Here is an 11,590-nt window from a genome sequence, read left to right as displayed (position 1 = left end):
GAATTTTGGTCTTAATTGTGAGCTGCAATTAGAGTTGCTTAGCCTCAGCAGCTCATTCTTAGCTTGCACTCTTCAAGATGCTTCAGACTTTAGTAACCACTGCTGCACACAACCAAACCACAGCAGGAATTTGCATGCTTACCCTGCCCCCTCCATATTTTGTTTCAGATTATGAATTTCAGCATTTTGGAAGACAATGGCAGGAAAATTCTGTACTTTAAAGCACAAAACCACGACACACTTACTCTGCTTCCCTGCTACAATAGCAAGGCTGTTTTTCTTCAACTGTACAACCCCTGCTGAAGCTGATCTTGCCAAATTCAGTTTAGGATTTTTTTTTTAAAACCACTGCATATGCATGACTGAATATTTGTTATGCAACCATAACAACTGTCCTTTTCAAGAAAGATTCCTGCATAATGCCAGCACAGAGAGTCCAAGGCAAACATGGTTTGATCTTAAAACTTTAATAGTAAAAAAAGTGTAAAACCAAACACACCGCTGAAAACTTACCAGTAAGAATGAGAATTTAAGTGTTCAAATTCAGAATAGTGCAAATTTTCTTCACTCCCCTCCCCACCTCTTCCAAACTTAAATCACTTTGGTTAAGATACTCAGAAGTATTGGCAAAAAATGAACTTTTGACTTATGTTTTTGGCTGTATTATTTCTAACAGGTACAGATTTAGTTTCAGTCTTTACAAATAAATCTGAGATACTTCTCTATCAAATATCCATAGAGATCACTGCCAGCTTTACTTACATCTGGTTTCAAAACACTTTGAAATGGGTTTCAAGATGATTACAAAGCTGTATCTCCAGCAAGGCAGCAGCTCCTTAAACAGCTGAGCTGAACCTGTTCCAGTCTCTTCAAGTAGTTCTATAAAATTTGATTATTTAGGTTTTGAACATTTGAGGATGGATCTTATATCAATGAAATTACTCTTGATTTACACCAAAGTAAGGTTAGAATTGGGGTCTGCTCTGTAGCATAGACTTTGTGCTAAACTTTTGTTGCTAGCATTCCCTTAGAAGAGTGAAAACAGCCAGAACAGAGACCTGGCCTCAACTTCTGTTTTGATGGTTCAACCTTTAACTGAAGCCTCTAACTATAACTGAAGCCATGTAAGATTGGAAAAGAACACAACAAAAAAAAAAATTGCATAATACAAAAAGGCAAATCCATAAAAGTTTACAAGTACACCATAACCACAAAATTGGAGTATTTCTAAAAATTTGGGTTCAATGTAAGATACAACAAAACTAGCTGTACTAGTTAAATAAATTATTGCTCCATTTGACTCCATGCAGCATTGAAATGAACTCAGAACCCTTTTCTCTTTAATCTCTCATAAGAAATGATCGATATTGAAGAGAACTTGAGGCTCAGACTTACTGTACATTGCACTTCAACTTTTAAGACCTAATACTTGCTATTTAGGTCTCCTGTGGTCTAAGCTATCAAATGAATACGTTGTGCTCACCAGAACTATGTATTAAGAAACACCAAATGTTTAATGTAGTGACATAAGCACTTTTTGTTTTTAAGAAGGCAATCACAGATTGCAAGTTCTATAGGGTTGTGTAAAAACAAGTAGTGATCTCTTTCAGAAACTGAACTTAGAAAACAAGCTGTTTGCTGTTCTTCACATACAGTTTAAATCACATTTGAGGCCCAATTCTTTTTCTAATCATTTCAGTCCAAACCCGGATTCAAAGGACAGCTCTAGGAGGAAATGACAAATCAAAGAACTTGGGGGCACGTGCTCCATGGCCAAGCACTGACATGGAATGCATGGTTTTTCAGTGACATCAGACATTTGAGATATTTAAGATGTCCTTTGGTGAGACACTGAAGCAGGGGTCTAATATTAAGCAGGCATAGTCACACACACTGAGATTTCTTACTGAATTGTGGCCAGAGCTTGATTCTTGCAAATCTAACTGCAAGCCTCAGGAGTAATGAAATTTCCAGTTGGAATCTCTTGATAAAGGTTCACGTTTGAACAAGATTGTCTCCTGTGCTCACTTCTCATACTGAAGTAATTTAGAAATTCCAAGCTAAGGCTTCCAACCTCTCATCCCTCAAACCCTCTCCACTGTCAAAGACAGAAACTTAATGCAGCATTACAAGTAAGGGCATGATTCCTTCATAAGACTCCTAAAAGCATTAGTGCAATGCCTTTAATCTGTTTTGATCACTCTTATTTTTAAATAACCCTATTTTTTAAAGATTTGGATAAATACTATTCCTATTAAACCATACTTCATCATTGTTAAGCACCATCAATCTACTTCCTTTGGGCACTGATACAAGAGCTTGTAATTAAATTTCAGTTTCAAGGCTTTAAAACATGGCAGCTGATTCAATAACTTACAGTGGAATCTAATACTTGGAAAACTGCCACTTAGCCTGAACAGTTGTATGCACTTGGTGTTAAACTCTTCCAGAGAACAGCCATATGCAAATGCTTATGTGGTAAATCGGGGTAAGATTTCAAGACAAGCAGTTAATTTCACTTGGCTATTCTAAGAGTGGATAAATTTTTTTTCCCCACAAGTCATTTGTGCAGTGAGCCCATAAAGAGATTATTTCTTCTAAATAATCTTCAGTTTTAGAAAGGAACACATCTTCATAAAGTTGCTTTCACACTGGCACCGGGTATTCTTCTTCAAAGGCTTAGTCATTGTGTGGTTTCTCTGGAATACCCTATGGATAAAAAACATCAAACACATGTTAGGTTTTAATGTCATCTGATAAGTGACTACATTATGCAGTATTTTCAATTATTAAATAGTAAAGTAACTCCAGTTAGGCTGACAATGACCTGGAGAGCATGGCTTCTTTTAAAAGCTTAACAAGGACGTGCTCCCTAACTGTGGACAAAAAAAAAAATCACTATGGGTGTTTGCTGCCTCAATCAGTGCATCTGAAAAATCCATCTGCCAATTGCATGGCTTTTTATAAGACTTTGTTATCTTTCCTCTCTATCTCAGTTTATTTCTTAGCAGAAGGTACTCAATGCTTCACTTAACAGCCATTAATTCAGTTTAACAGCCCTTTTTCAAACTGCCTTTAACCACAAGCTACTTTATTTTCCAGTCAAAGCCTGGTATCAGAGACTTACTCATTTCTTCCTAACTCTCTTTTCTAGTATGGAATGCAGTAATATGTCACTATAAGATATTTAACCCATTTTTCTTTGAAACAAAGCTTGTAACTTGTTCTCTTTCTAAGGTCAAAATGCAAATATATTTTCAAGTACTGAATGCATTCTCAGTTCTCCAGCCTCTAGCACTAGTACACAATAGATATTTGTGAGGCCCAAGTTCTGAATACCACACTACTTTGTCAGATGCTGAGAAAGATGGTTACAACTCAAAAATGAAGTGTTGCCACCCACTTAACCCAGCTGATGAGCACTGACTGAGCAACTCTAGGTGTCAGAATGAGCAGAAAGAACTGATGGCAGCAGCAGCACCTTCACCTCTTCCTTTGCTATAAAACCTACTAAAAGAAAACACCGGACTTCATCCTCAAGTGGTGGCAAAAAAATCCCAACAAGCCAAACAAAACCCCAAGGTCTCTGCTGACAGCAGGCTTGCTGAAAGGTCACACTGCACTTTGGGAGCTCCTTTGAAATCAAGTGACTGGAAAGCAGCAAGGATCTCCCAGCTAACATTTATCAGCATGGGAGGAGATATCTTAGGGACACTTTTCATTTCACTTTTCATTTCTAACTGGAAAATCTAGACAGGGGCTGAGGAAGAAGCAAAGCAACTTTACTCCACTCATTTCCACGGGTGCCACCTTCTACTCTGGAAATATCTGTCACATGCAGCCAAGAGCTCAGGGTGAGATACCAGGTGAGACAATAGCAAAGGAAAAAGTCCTATGTGTCTAAATTCATTTTAGCTCTTTCTAGTTTAAGGCTGTCTTCCTTTGCTTTCTAAGAGGAGCATCAGCACATATAGCCAGAGAAATAACTGTTTAATTCAAGTATGGGTTAAAAAAATGCTACATTCCATCTTCCTGCCACAACCACAATGGCTGACAAAACAGACTGGGACTTTTGAATTACCTCTATAGAAGAAACTTGTGGTTGACTGAATTACAGACCCTACTTCTTGGGAATTCCAGCACACAATGCTTCACAATGACTTGCAGAAGTGTTCCTATGAAAATGCTGCACTTCCCCAAGCTTTTCCTGACTAAGTAATGGCAATGTAAAACACATGAGAAGACACTTCTAAATAATTAGAATAAAAAGCTCTGCATTGCCTACTTTCCCCTTTCTTTAAAGGAAGATGACAAACTGCAGGATCCAGGCTGATTTTCACTACACTCAGGTGAGATGCCAGGTGAAACAATAGCAAAGGAAAAAGTTCTATGTGTCTAAATTCATTTTAGTTCTTTCTAGTTTAAGGCTGCCTTCCTTTGCTTTCTAACAGGAACAGCAGAGCAACTGGAAAGGACTGTGTGAAATACAGAACTGTAGCATAAAACCAACTATAATTTTATTTCGAGACTCTGCTGCAATATCAAAGCTTCAACACAATTCAGTTAATGGTTTCCACTTAATGTGAGTGGCAAATTTAAAAAGAGAAATTAGCCTTCCTCTTCCCCCCATACATGTAGTCCTAAATAAACCCAAATGCTGATTGTATGCATCAGTGAGATTTGAAAGAGGAGTGGTGAACTTGTGTTTTAAAAAACCTCAAATGCCCTTCCTTCAGTAAAAATTGAAGCCACCTAAACCACAGCAGCCTTAGGAAAGTTAACTTGAAGGGTGTTTTCCAGGACACAGGACTTACAAGGAAGACAGAAGTTAAATCAACACAACATTAATTATTATTATCCATCAGTGTCAGAACACCTTTCACAACCAAGCCTTAGCCTGATGTGCAAACACACAGCCAGGTTTACTCTTCAGTGTGCCACAAGGAAATAATTCCTTAAGAACCTGGCAAACAAGACAGCAATTTATATTATCCCTTTATATATGCAGTGATACTTGAATCATGTCTGAAGTAACCAGCAAGAGAATATTTGATTTTGGAGCAGTGGAATTTGATGCTATATAGGGACATTTCCCTATATATACTTTTGTGCATGAATAATTAGAGAAAGCCCAGCAGTGTCTCAGTTCTCCAGCTACCCTAAATGTTAATTATAAATACTGATTGAGCAGGAGCAATGCACTGATTCCAGTCTTATTTATGCTGCCACTGGAAAAAGTTAAATACAAAAGATATTCAAACACTTACTAAGACAATACCCACTCTACTGGCAACACAGGTTGTCTGCTTACAGTTCAGCTCTTAGGAATACATCTATTTAACTCTGACAGTTTGTGAGTCATACCCTTCAAGGCATAGTTTATTCTTGGACTGACAACAATGGAAGGCATTTGGATTGTTAAGGAAACTAGTAATTATGCAGTAATTACCATAGCCAGCTGGCGTCCTATGTTTCCTACAGTCACACCTCCTGAGAAAAATATACACGGAAGCCAAGAACGAATGTAAAGGAAATCTGGGGATGTATACCTAGTGAAGAAAAGGGAATAAGTTAGAAAGTTAGAGACAAGTAACTTTCATCATCTTACATGCTCTTAACCAGATGTTACAGAATTCTCTCCCCGGACTTAAACAAAAAAAAAAAAAACCAACAAAAACTGGGAGACCAAAATGAAGTCTGTAAAAATCACAAGCTTCTAAACCCCCACGTCCTAGCCAGTAAAGTTTAGATATTCACTCTGCTGAGAGCCAGCAGAATTCCAGTTTTCTGAGGTGTTACCATTTCAACACACATCCTAATCCCAGTGCTCCCCATCTTCCACCCACAGTTCTCAGTCTGGGCATTTGGAACAACTGGACCACTACCTTAGACAAACAAAACATCTTCTTGCAAGAATGTGCCCAATATATTAACAACTAAATTCCAGTTCATGTGCACCCATGCTTTTAGTTAAGACAACAGAATTGAAATAGTATTTTAGAAGCTAACTTACTGATAAACGCCATTATAAACAAGAAACTGGGTTATCAGTGTTGCTACAAAGGCTATTGTTATTCCAAGACCAAGACCACTTCTTGAACGATCAAATGTCCACCAAAGCCCCAGTGATAAGGCTGCCAGAGTCAGGGACAGCTGGATGTTGTTTGCAAAGTCTAGTTTCTGGAAAAAGATGTTAAGGACAGTGCTTTTTAAGTCTGTAGACATCCTGTTGCTGAAACTGAACAAGGGAGAATTCAAACCGAAAGTAAGCCCAAATCTCTGTCTTTAAACACAATACATTTAGGATTTGGTTTTCATACCTGCCAAACAATCATAGCTTTTGTTAACTCTGACTGGAGCATGACTGCAAAGTCAACATCAATTTTTGTCACACTGAGCATCTAGAGAATAGGCTAGTTTTGAAACATTTAACTTAGATGGATTTTTGTCTCAAGTAACCTAAGTGAGCAGGATTATCCAGGTTTTCTGCTCAAGCCACCATATTTTTAACATAAAGAACACTTATTTTGTGCTCCTCACTATCAAATCACTAGTTAGTTGTGTTAACTTTTAGATGTAGATTAAAACAACACAGTTTACACTGTCATGCTTGCAGTTATACAAGATATATCACGATGTCAATCCCTCTCCCCTCCCCTAACACTTTAAGTGAGCTGTGTTACACATCTTACAGTAGCCACTGCAGCCTACAGCAGGTGTCACAGCGATATATGGTCTCTTCAAGCTAGGTCTTATAAGCTCTTGGAGATTTATATCACACCCAAGAGAGCTCAGTTACCTTAGAAGGCATAAAATCAGCAGGATGGCTGCTGTGGAAGTGTTGGAAACAGAAAAGTTTTATTAATAGACAAAATAACAAAACTTTTTACGGAGAAAACCCAAGCGAGGAGCAAGAGTTGCTCTTGGTAAAACACCCCACAAAAGCCATTAGTTCCTTTGTTCTCTTCTTTTTCTAGTGAATTTCTTAGGCAGGGCTTTTTGGCTCCTGTCCAACTGGCTATCCTTAAGTTTGAGGTGAAGTCCCCCAGGTCCTCTGAGGTGTCTTTTTTACCGAATTGAGGAGAGCGACTTCTGTGCTTTTTTCCTTTTTAAGCAGACAAAGGAGAGTTTTGTCACTCCATCAACAGGGGGCCCATTCCTACATCACAGACTTTCTCTGCCAGGAGCACCACCCTTACCTTGGCAATCCTCCCCCAGACCCCAGACAGTGGCAGAGCCAGTTTGCTGAGCCCAGGGAGCAAACACTAGCTGAAGGATACAGCACTGGCGTGGTTGATGCCCACGAAGACGGCGATGCAGCGCATGACGCTGGCCCATTCCCGCTTGAACTTGTGGGGCTCCCCGAGGTGGCTGTCGATGCAGGGGTACAGCAGGCCAACCACAGCTGCAAGAGAAGGAACAACACTTGCACCAGCTGCCAGGCAAGGATTACTCCAATATTACTAAATATTAGCTTGGCATAAAAGTGCTTGAGAAATGAGCAAGGTGCTCATGACACTGCTGTAAGCCTGATGAAGAAAACACAATTATTACCTGCCTTTTCTACTTTAAAGAAGTAAAAGCCCAGCTCTTTGAACCTCTAAATATATATTGCATTGCTAAGGTATCTGACTTGATGCTCCTTTTGTTTAAAGAGATTTGCCATTTGACATCCTGAGCAAAGGCTTGTACCAATAAAAGCAAAGCACAATAAAAGCTTTGCCAGGAGTGGAATCTGTGTTCATTGCTCACGTGCAGGGCTGACAGCTTTATGAACATGATTCATCAGCTGTGAATCAGGCCCTGAATTAAATATTTGCATGGACTTAAAAGTTTATTAGCAGAGCTGCTTTCTCTCCTTCTGCCGGGCTGTAAGTCAGCCCAGGGCTCCTGTCCATGTCAGATGAATTTTGATACCAAACAGAAGCAGAGCTGAACTTAAACAAGCAGCTGCCATCAGTCTATTTATATCAGGGAAAAATAGATACTCACACAATTAACCAGACAAAGTTTTTATCTCCATAAGGCATTTTTCAGCCTTTATCAGTCTGAAAGTTGGTTGCAGAAGAAAAACATAGGCTAGTGTTAGCTCAGTTGCTGGCAAGAACACCAGAGTTTCATTCTTCTAGGGATTGCAACTCCCTGAGTTGTCACCAACTCCAGGGTTAGACATGCTGCTTTTACTGAGTGCAACTTCTATGTTTATTAATTTCCTTTCCTGCTCTTTTTTTAATCCCTTAAACTCCTAGGAGTAAGAAATGCTATGTTAAGACAGCTAGAGAACATACTATTCCAAGACAGACGTGTTCTGAAACAGCTTCATTACTCTGATGCCAGCTACCAGGACTCTTGCCTTATGATAACAGCTAAATTCCAAAGTTTAATCCAACTGAGACAGGACTATGAGAACTCTCACTGGAGAATATCCCAGGCCAGCCTTTAATGAATCTTTAATGTTCATCCTTTAACCATCCTTTAATGTTCATCCATTAATGAACACAGTTCATTATTCATTTGAGTTTACAGTTCATCATTCATACCCCCTTCATGGTGTGATACAAATAGACATCAAACCAAAATATGCAGGAGTTGTTTGAAGTATTTTCAATGCAAAATTTAAAAATATTAAAGTGAGTTTATTCCCCAAAATTTAACTCCTTTTTAATCCTCCAATCCTTCACCAAAACTTTGTCTAGACATGGACTGGGGGGGGGTTATGAATGATAAACCACAAACTATGTGCCAGCTGGTGTGACAATCACATTGTGGCCTGAGCCTTCTGTGGTATGAGCCCAGCAGCAGGCAAGGGACAAGCAGGGACAGCAGGCAGGGGCCAGGCAGGTGACAGGGACAGGAGACAGGTCACGGTTAGGTGACAGGAGCAGCAAGCAAGGCGCTGAGAGCAGGCAGGTGATGAAGCGGGCAAGGGGCAGGCAGGTGACAGGGGACAGACAGGTGACCGGGGCAAGGGACAGCAAGAAGGCACGGGGCAGCAGGCAGGGGCTGGGCCGGTGACAAGAGTCGGTGGGGGCCAGGCCGGTGACTTTTTAAACTGATTATCATGCCCCACATATTGTCTGGTAGAACACCATCATGTTATTTGAAGTCACTGAATGATAGGTAAAAAAGCATCTCACTTCTAGACTTTTTGGTAGGAGTAGCACAAGCACATTTGTACACCTGTCTTTGAGAACAAATTGGGAGCCTTAGCAATGAATTTACAGTAGAAGGGCCAGTGACAGGACTCGGGAAGGTGACAGGGGTGGGGGTCAGGCCGGTGACAGGGCTCGGTTGGGGCCCGGGCCGGTGACAGGGCTCAGTTGGGGCACTATGGGGCCTGGACCGGTGACAGGGCTCGGTTGGGGCTCTGTGGGGATCAGCCCGGTGACAGGGCTCGGCTGGGGCTCTGTGGGGCCCGAGGCCGGTGACAGGGATCGGTGGGGCCGGTGACAGGGCTCGGCTGGGGCTCTGTGGGGCCCGGGGCCGGTGACAGGGCTCGGCTGGGGCCGGTGAAGGGCTCGGTTGGGGCTCTGTGGGGCCCGGGCCGGTGACAGGGCCGCGCACGCCGCCGCACGTGACTTCCTTGTTGTGGCCCAGCCCGTGGCCAGTCGCGGACGCAGCCAATGGGGAGCGCCGCCCGCCACTCACCAGTTCGGCGGCAGCCAATGGGCGCCGGGGGGGCGGGGCCGACACGCGGCCGCGCGGGGCGGGGGCAGCGCGGGAGCCCCACGCGCGGCGGGCGGCACCGGGAGCGGCGGGAACGCTGCGGTCACTCCGAGCCCGAACCCCGCTTCCAGGCAGGGACACCCCCCGCTTCACCCGCGTTCAGAGCGCACCGGCTCAAAACCGGCCCTGGCACACGCGGGGCTAAAGCCGGGCGCGCACCCTCCCAAAAGCCCGAGCTCGCATCACTCGCTGGCGGATGGGAATGCGGGGCTCCCGCGCGCACGGGTCACGCATTCAGCCCCACCGCCTCTCCTCCTCCACGAGAGGATGAGGAAAAACCCAAAATCACCCGTAGAGGTCAGCGACTCACCTGCTGCTGTGCCGCAGCACGGGGGCACCCACCAGGCGGAGGAGAAGAGAGTAGAAATCACTTCGTCAGGGAACAAAGTCACATTCCGCTGGATCTGCAGCAAGTTCAGCACCAGGGCCATGAAAGCACCCACGACGAAGAGCACCACGCTCCTCTGCACCAGGTGCTGACTCCAGTTCAAGGTGCTGCTGGTGCTGCTGGCGGTGCTGCTGGCGCTGGAGGTGCTGGGGCTGCGAGCTCCGCGACCCACCAGCGCCAGCGAGGGGCTCGGCACGGAGGAGCTCAGCATCTCGCCCACCTTGGCGGCCAGCCCCGCCGCCGTGTCCCCCAGCTGGCTCCTGTGCCTTCCTCTGGCAGTGCAGGAACAGCTCCAGGCGCAGCTCTCCAACCTGGGCATTGGCTTCTCCGGAGTCCTGAAACACAGGCACACGCTAATAAAGCCCCGAGCAACGGGTCAGGCCGGCGCCTCCCTCCGCGCTGACACACACCGCCGCATCCTCCAGCACCGCCCGGGCTCCGGGGCGCCGGGGGATGCGGGGTGACCCGACCCAGCCAAGCAGCCCCGGGGCTGCGCCGCCTCATCCCTACGGGAGGACACGGACCCCCGCGGGGACGGGGTTCACCCCCTACCCGGGCCCGTCCGTCTGCCCCCGGGTCCCGCCGCCCGCTCACCTCGGGATGGGTTGGGAGAGCTGCGCCGCTCCTGCGCCTCCCTGCCGGCTGAGCGCCGCCGGCCCGTGCCCCGGGGAAGGTTTATAAACCCCGAGCCGCGGATGTCACGTTACCCGCCGCCGACCTACCCGCGGCCGCAGGCAGCGCCGGGCCCGCCGCTCCGCTCCGCGCCGCCGCCCCGCCCGTCCCCTGCCGTCCCCTCCCCGCCGGGCGGGGCGAGCGCCGGGCGCGGGAGCCGCCGCGCCAGCCCCGGGCGGCCGCGGCCCCGCTCGGGTGAGGCGGCGCAGCCAATGGCGGGCGGGCGGCTGATATGACGTGCCGGACACACCACCCGCCTCCCGGGCCCGCCGCTCCGCCCGCAGCGCGGCGGCGGCGGCGGAAGGACCGGGCGGGACCGTGCGGAGCCGTGCGGACGCGGCGGGAGCGCGCCGGGGATGCGCGCCGCCCCCGGGCGGGAAGGGGAGGGCGGTGGAGGGATGGAGATGCTGGAGGTGGTGACGCTGTCAGGGAATCAGAGAATGGTCAAGGTTCCAGGAGACCTTTAAGGTCATCGTGTCCAACTGCGAACCCAGTGACCCCGCTGTAGCCCTTAAACCGCTAAGCCACAGCACCCAGCGCCAGCTCCCGGCGCCTCTTATACACCTCCAGTGTCGGGATCTCTAGCTGGTCAGAGTGACCTCGAGAAAACTTCCAAAGTCTCTTTTCCCAGCCCGGCGCTTGAAGAAAGAGTTAGGGCTCTTCATTTCTCATGTCCTGGGTCCTGACACTCCAGGGTGACTCCACCACCTCCCTGGGCAATCTATCTCAATGCCTGACTGCCCTAAAAGTGATTTTTTTTTGTTTCCGACTATCTAATTTGAATCTCCACAGTGTCATTTTAAG

At 45.9% G+C, this 11,590-nt stretch overlaps 1 protein-coding gene across 2 annotated transcripts; it reads right to left on the bottom strand.

Moving 5' to 3' along the window:
• Positions 1-448: 448 nt before the first annotated feature.
• INSIG1 (insulin induced gene 1) lies at positions 449-10,900 on the bottom strand. Of its 2 annotated transcripts, none has more exons than XM_066557783.1 (6): positions 10,837-10,900; positions 10,037-10,449; positions 7,281-7,405; positions 6,014-6,180; positions 5,450-5,549; positions 449-2,709 (listed from the first exon to the last, which is right to left on the bottom strand). In XM_066557783.1, the coding sequence occupies exons 2-6, from the start codon at positions 10,431-10,433 to the stop codon at positions 2,680-2,682; spliced, it is 819 nt and encodes a 272-aa protein (XP_066413880.1). In that variant the 5' UTR covers positions 10,434-10,449; positions 10,837-10,900; the 3' UTR covers positions 449-2,679. The 2 variants fall into 2 exon arrangements, with proteins under 2 accessions (XP_066413880.1, XP_066413814.1); XM_066557717.1 differs by having other exon boundaries at positions 10,709-10,872.
• Between the last annotated feature and the right edge of the window lie 690 nt (positions 10,901-11,590).

The sequence above is a fragment of the Molothrus aeneus genome, chromosome 1 (genome assembly GCF_037042795.1).
Source record: "Molothrus aeneus isolate 106 chromosome 1, BPBGC_Maene_1.0, whole genome shotgun sequence".
Lineage (NCBI taxonomy): Eukaryota > Metazoa > Chordata > Aves > Passeriformes > Icteridae > Molothrus > Molothrus aeneus.
Note: the sequence above shows the minus strand (reverse complement) of the source record. Positions and strands in the feature narration are given on the sequence as shown.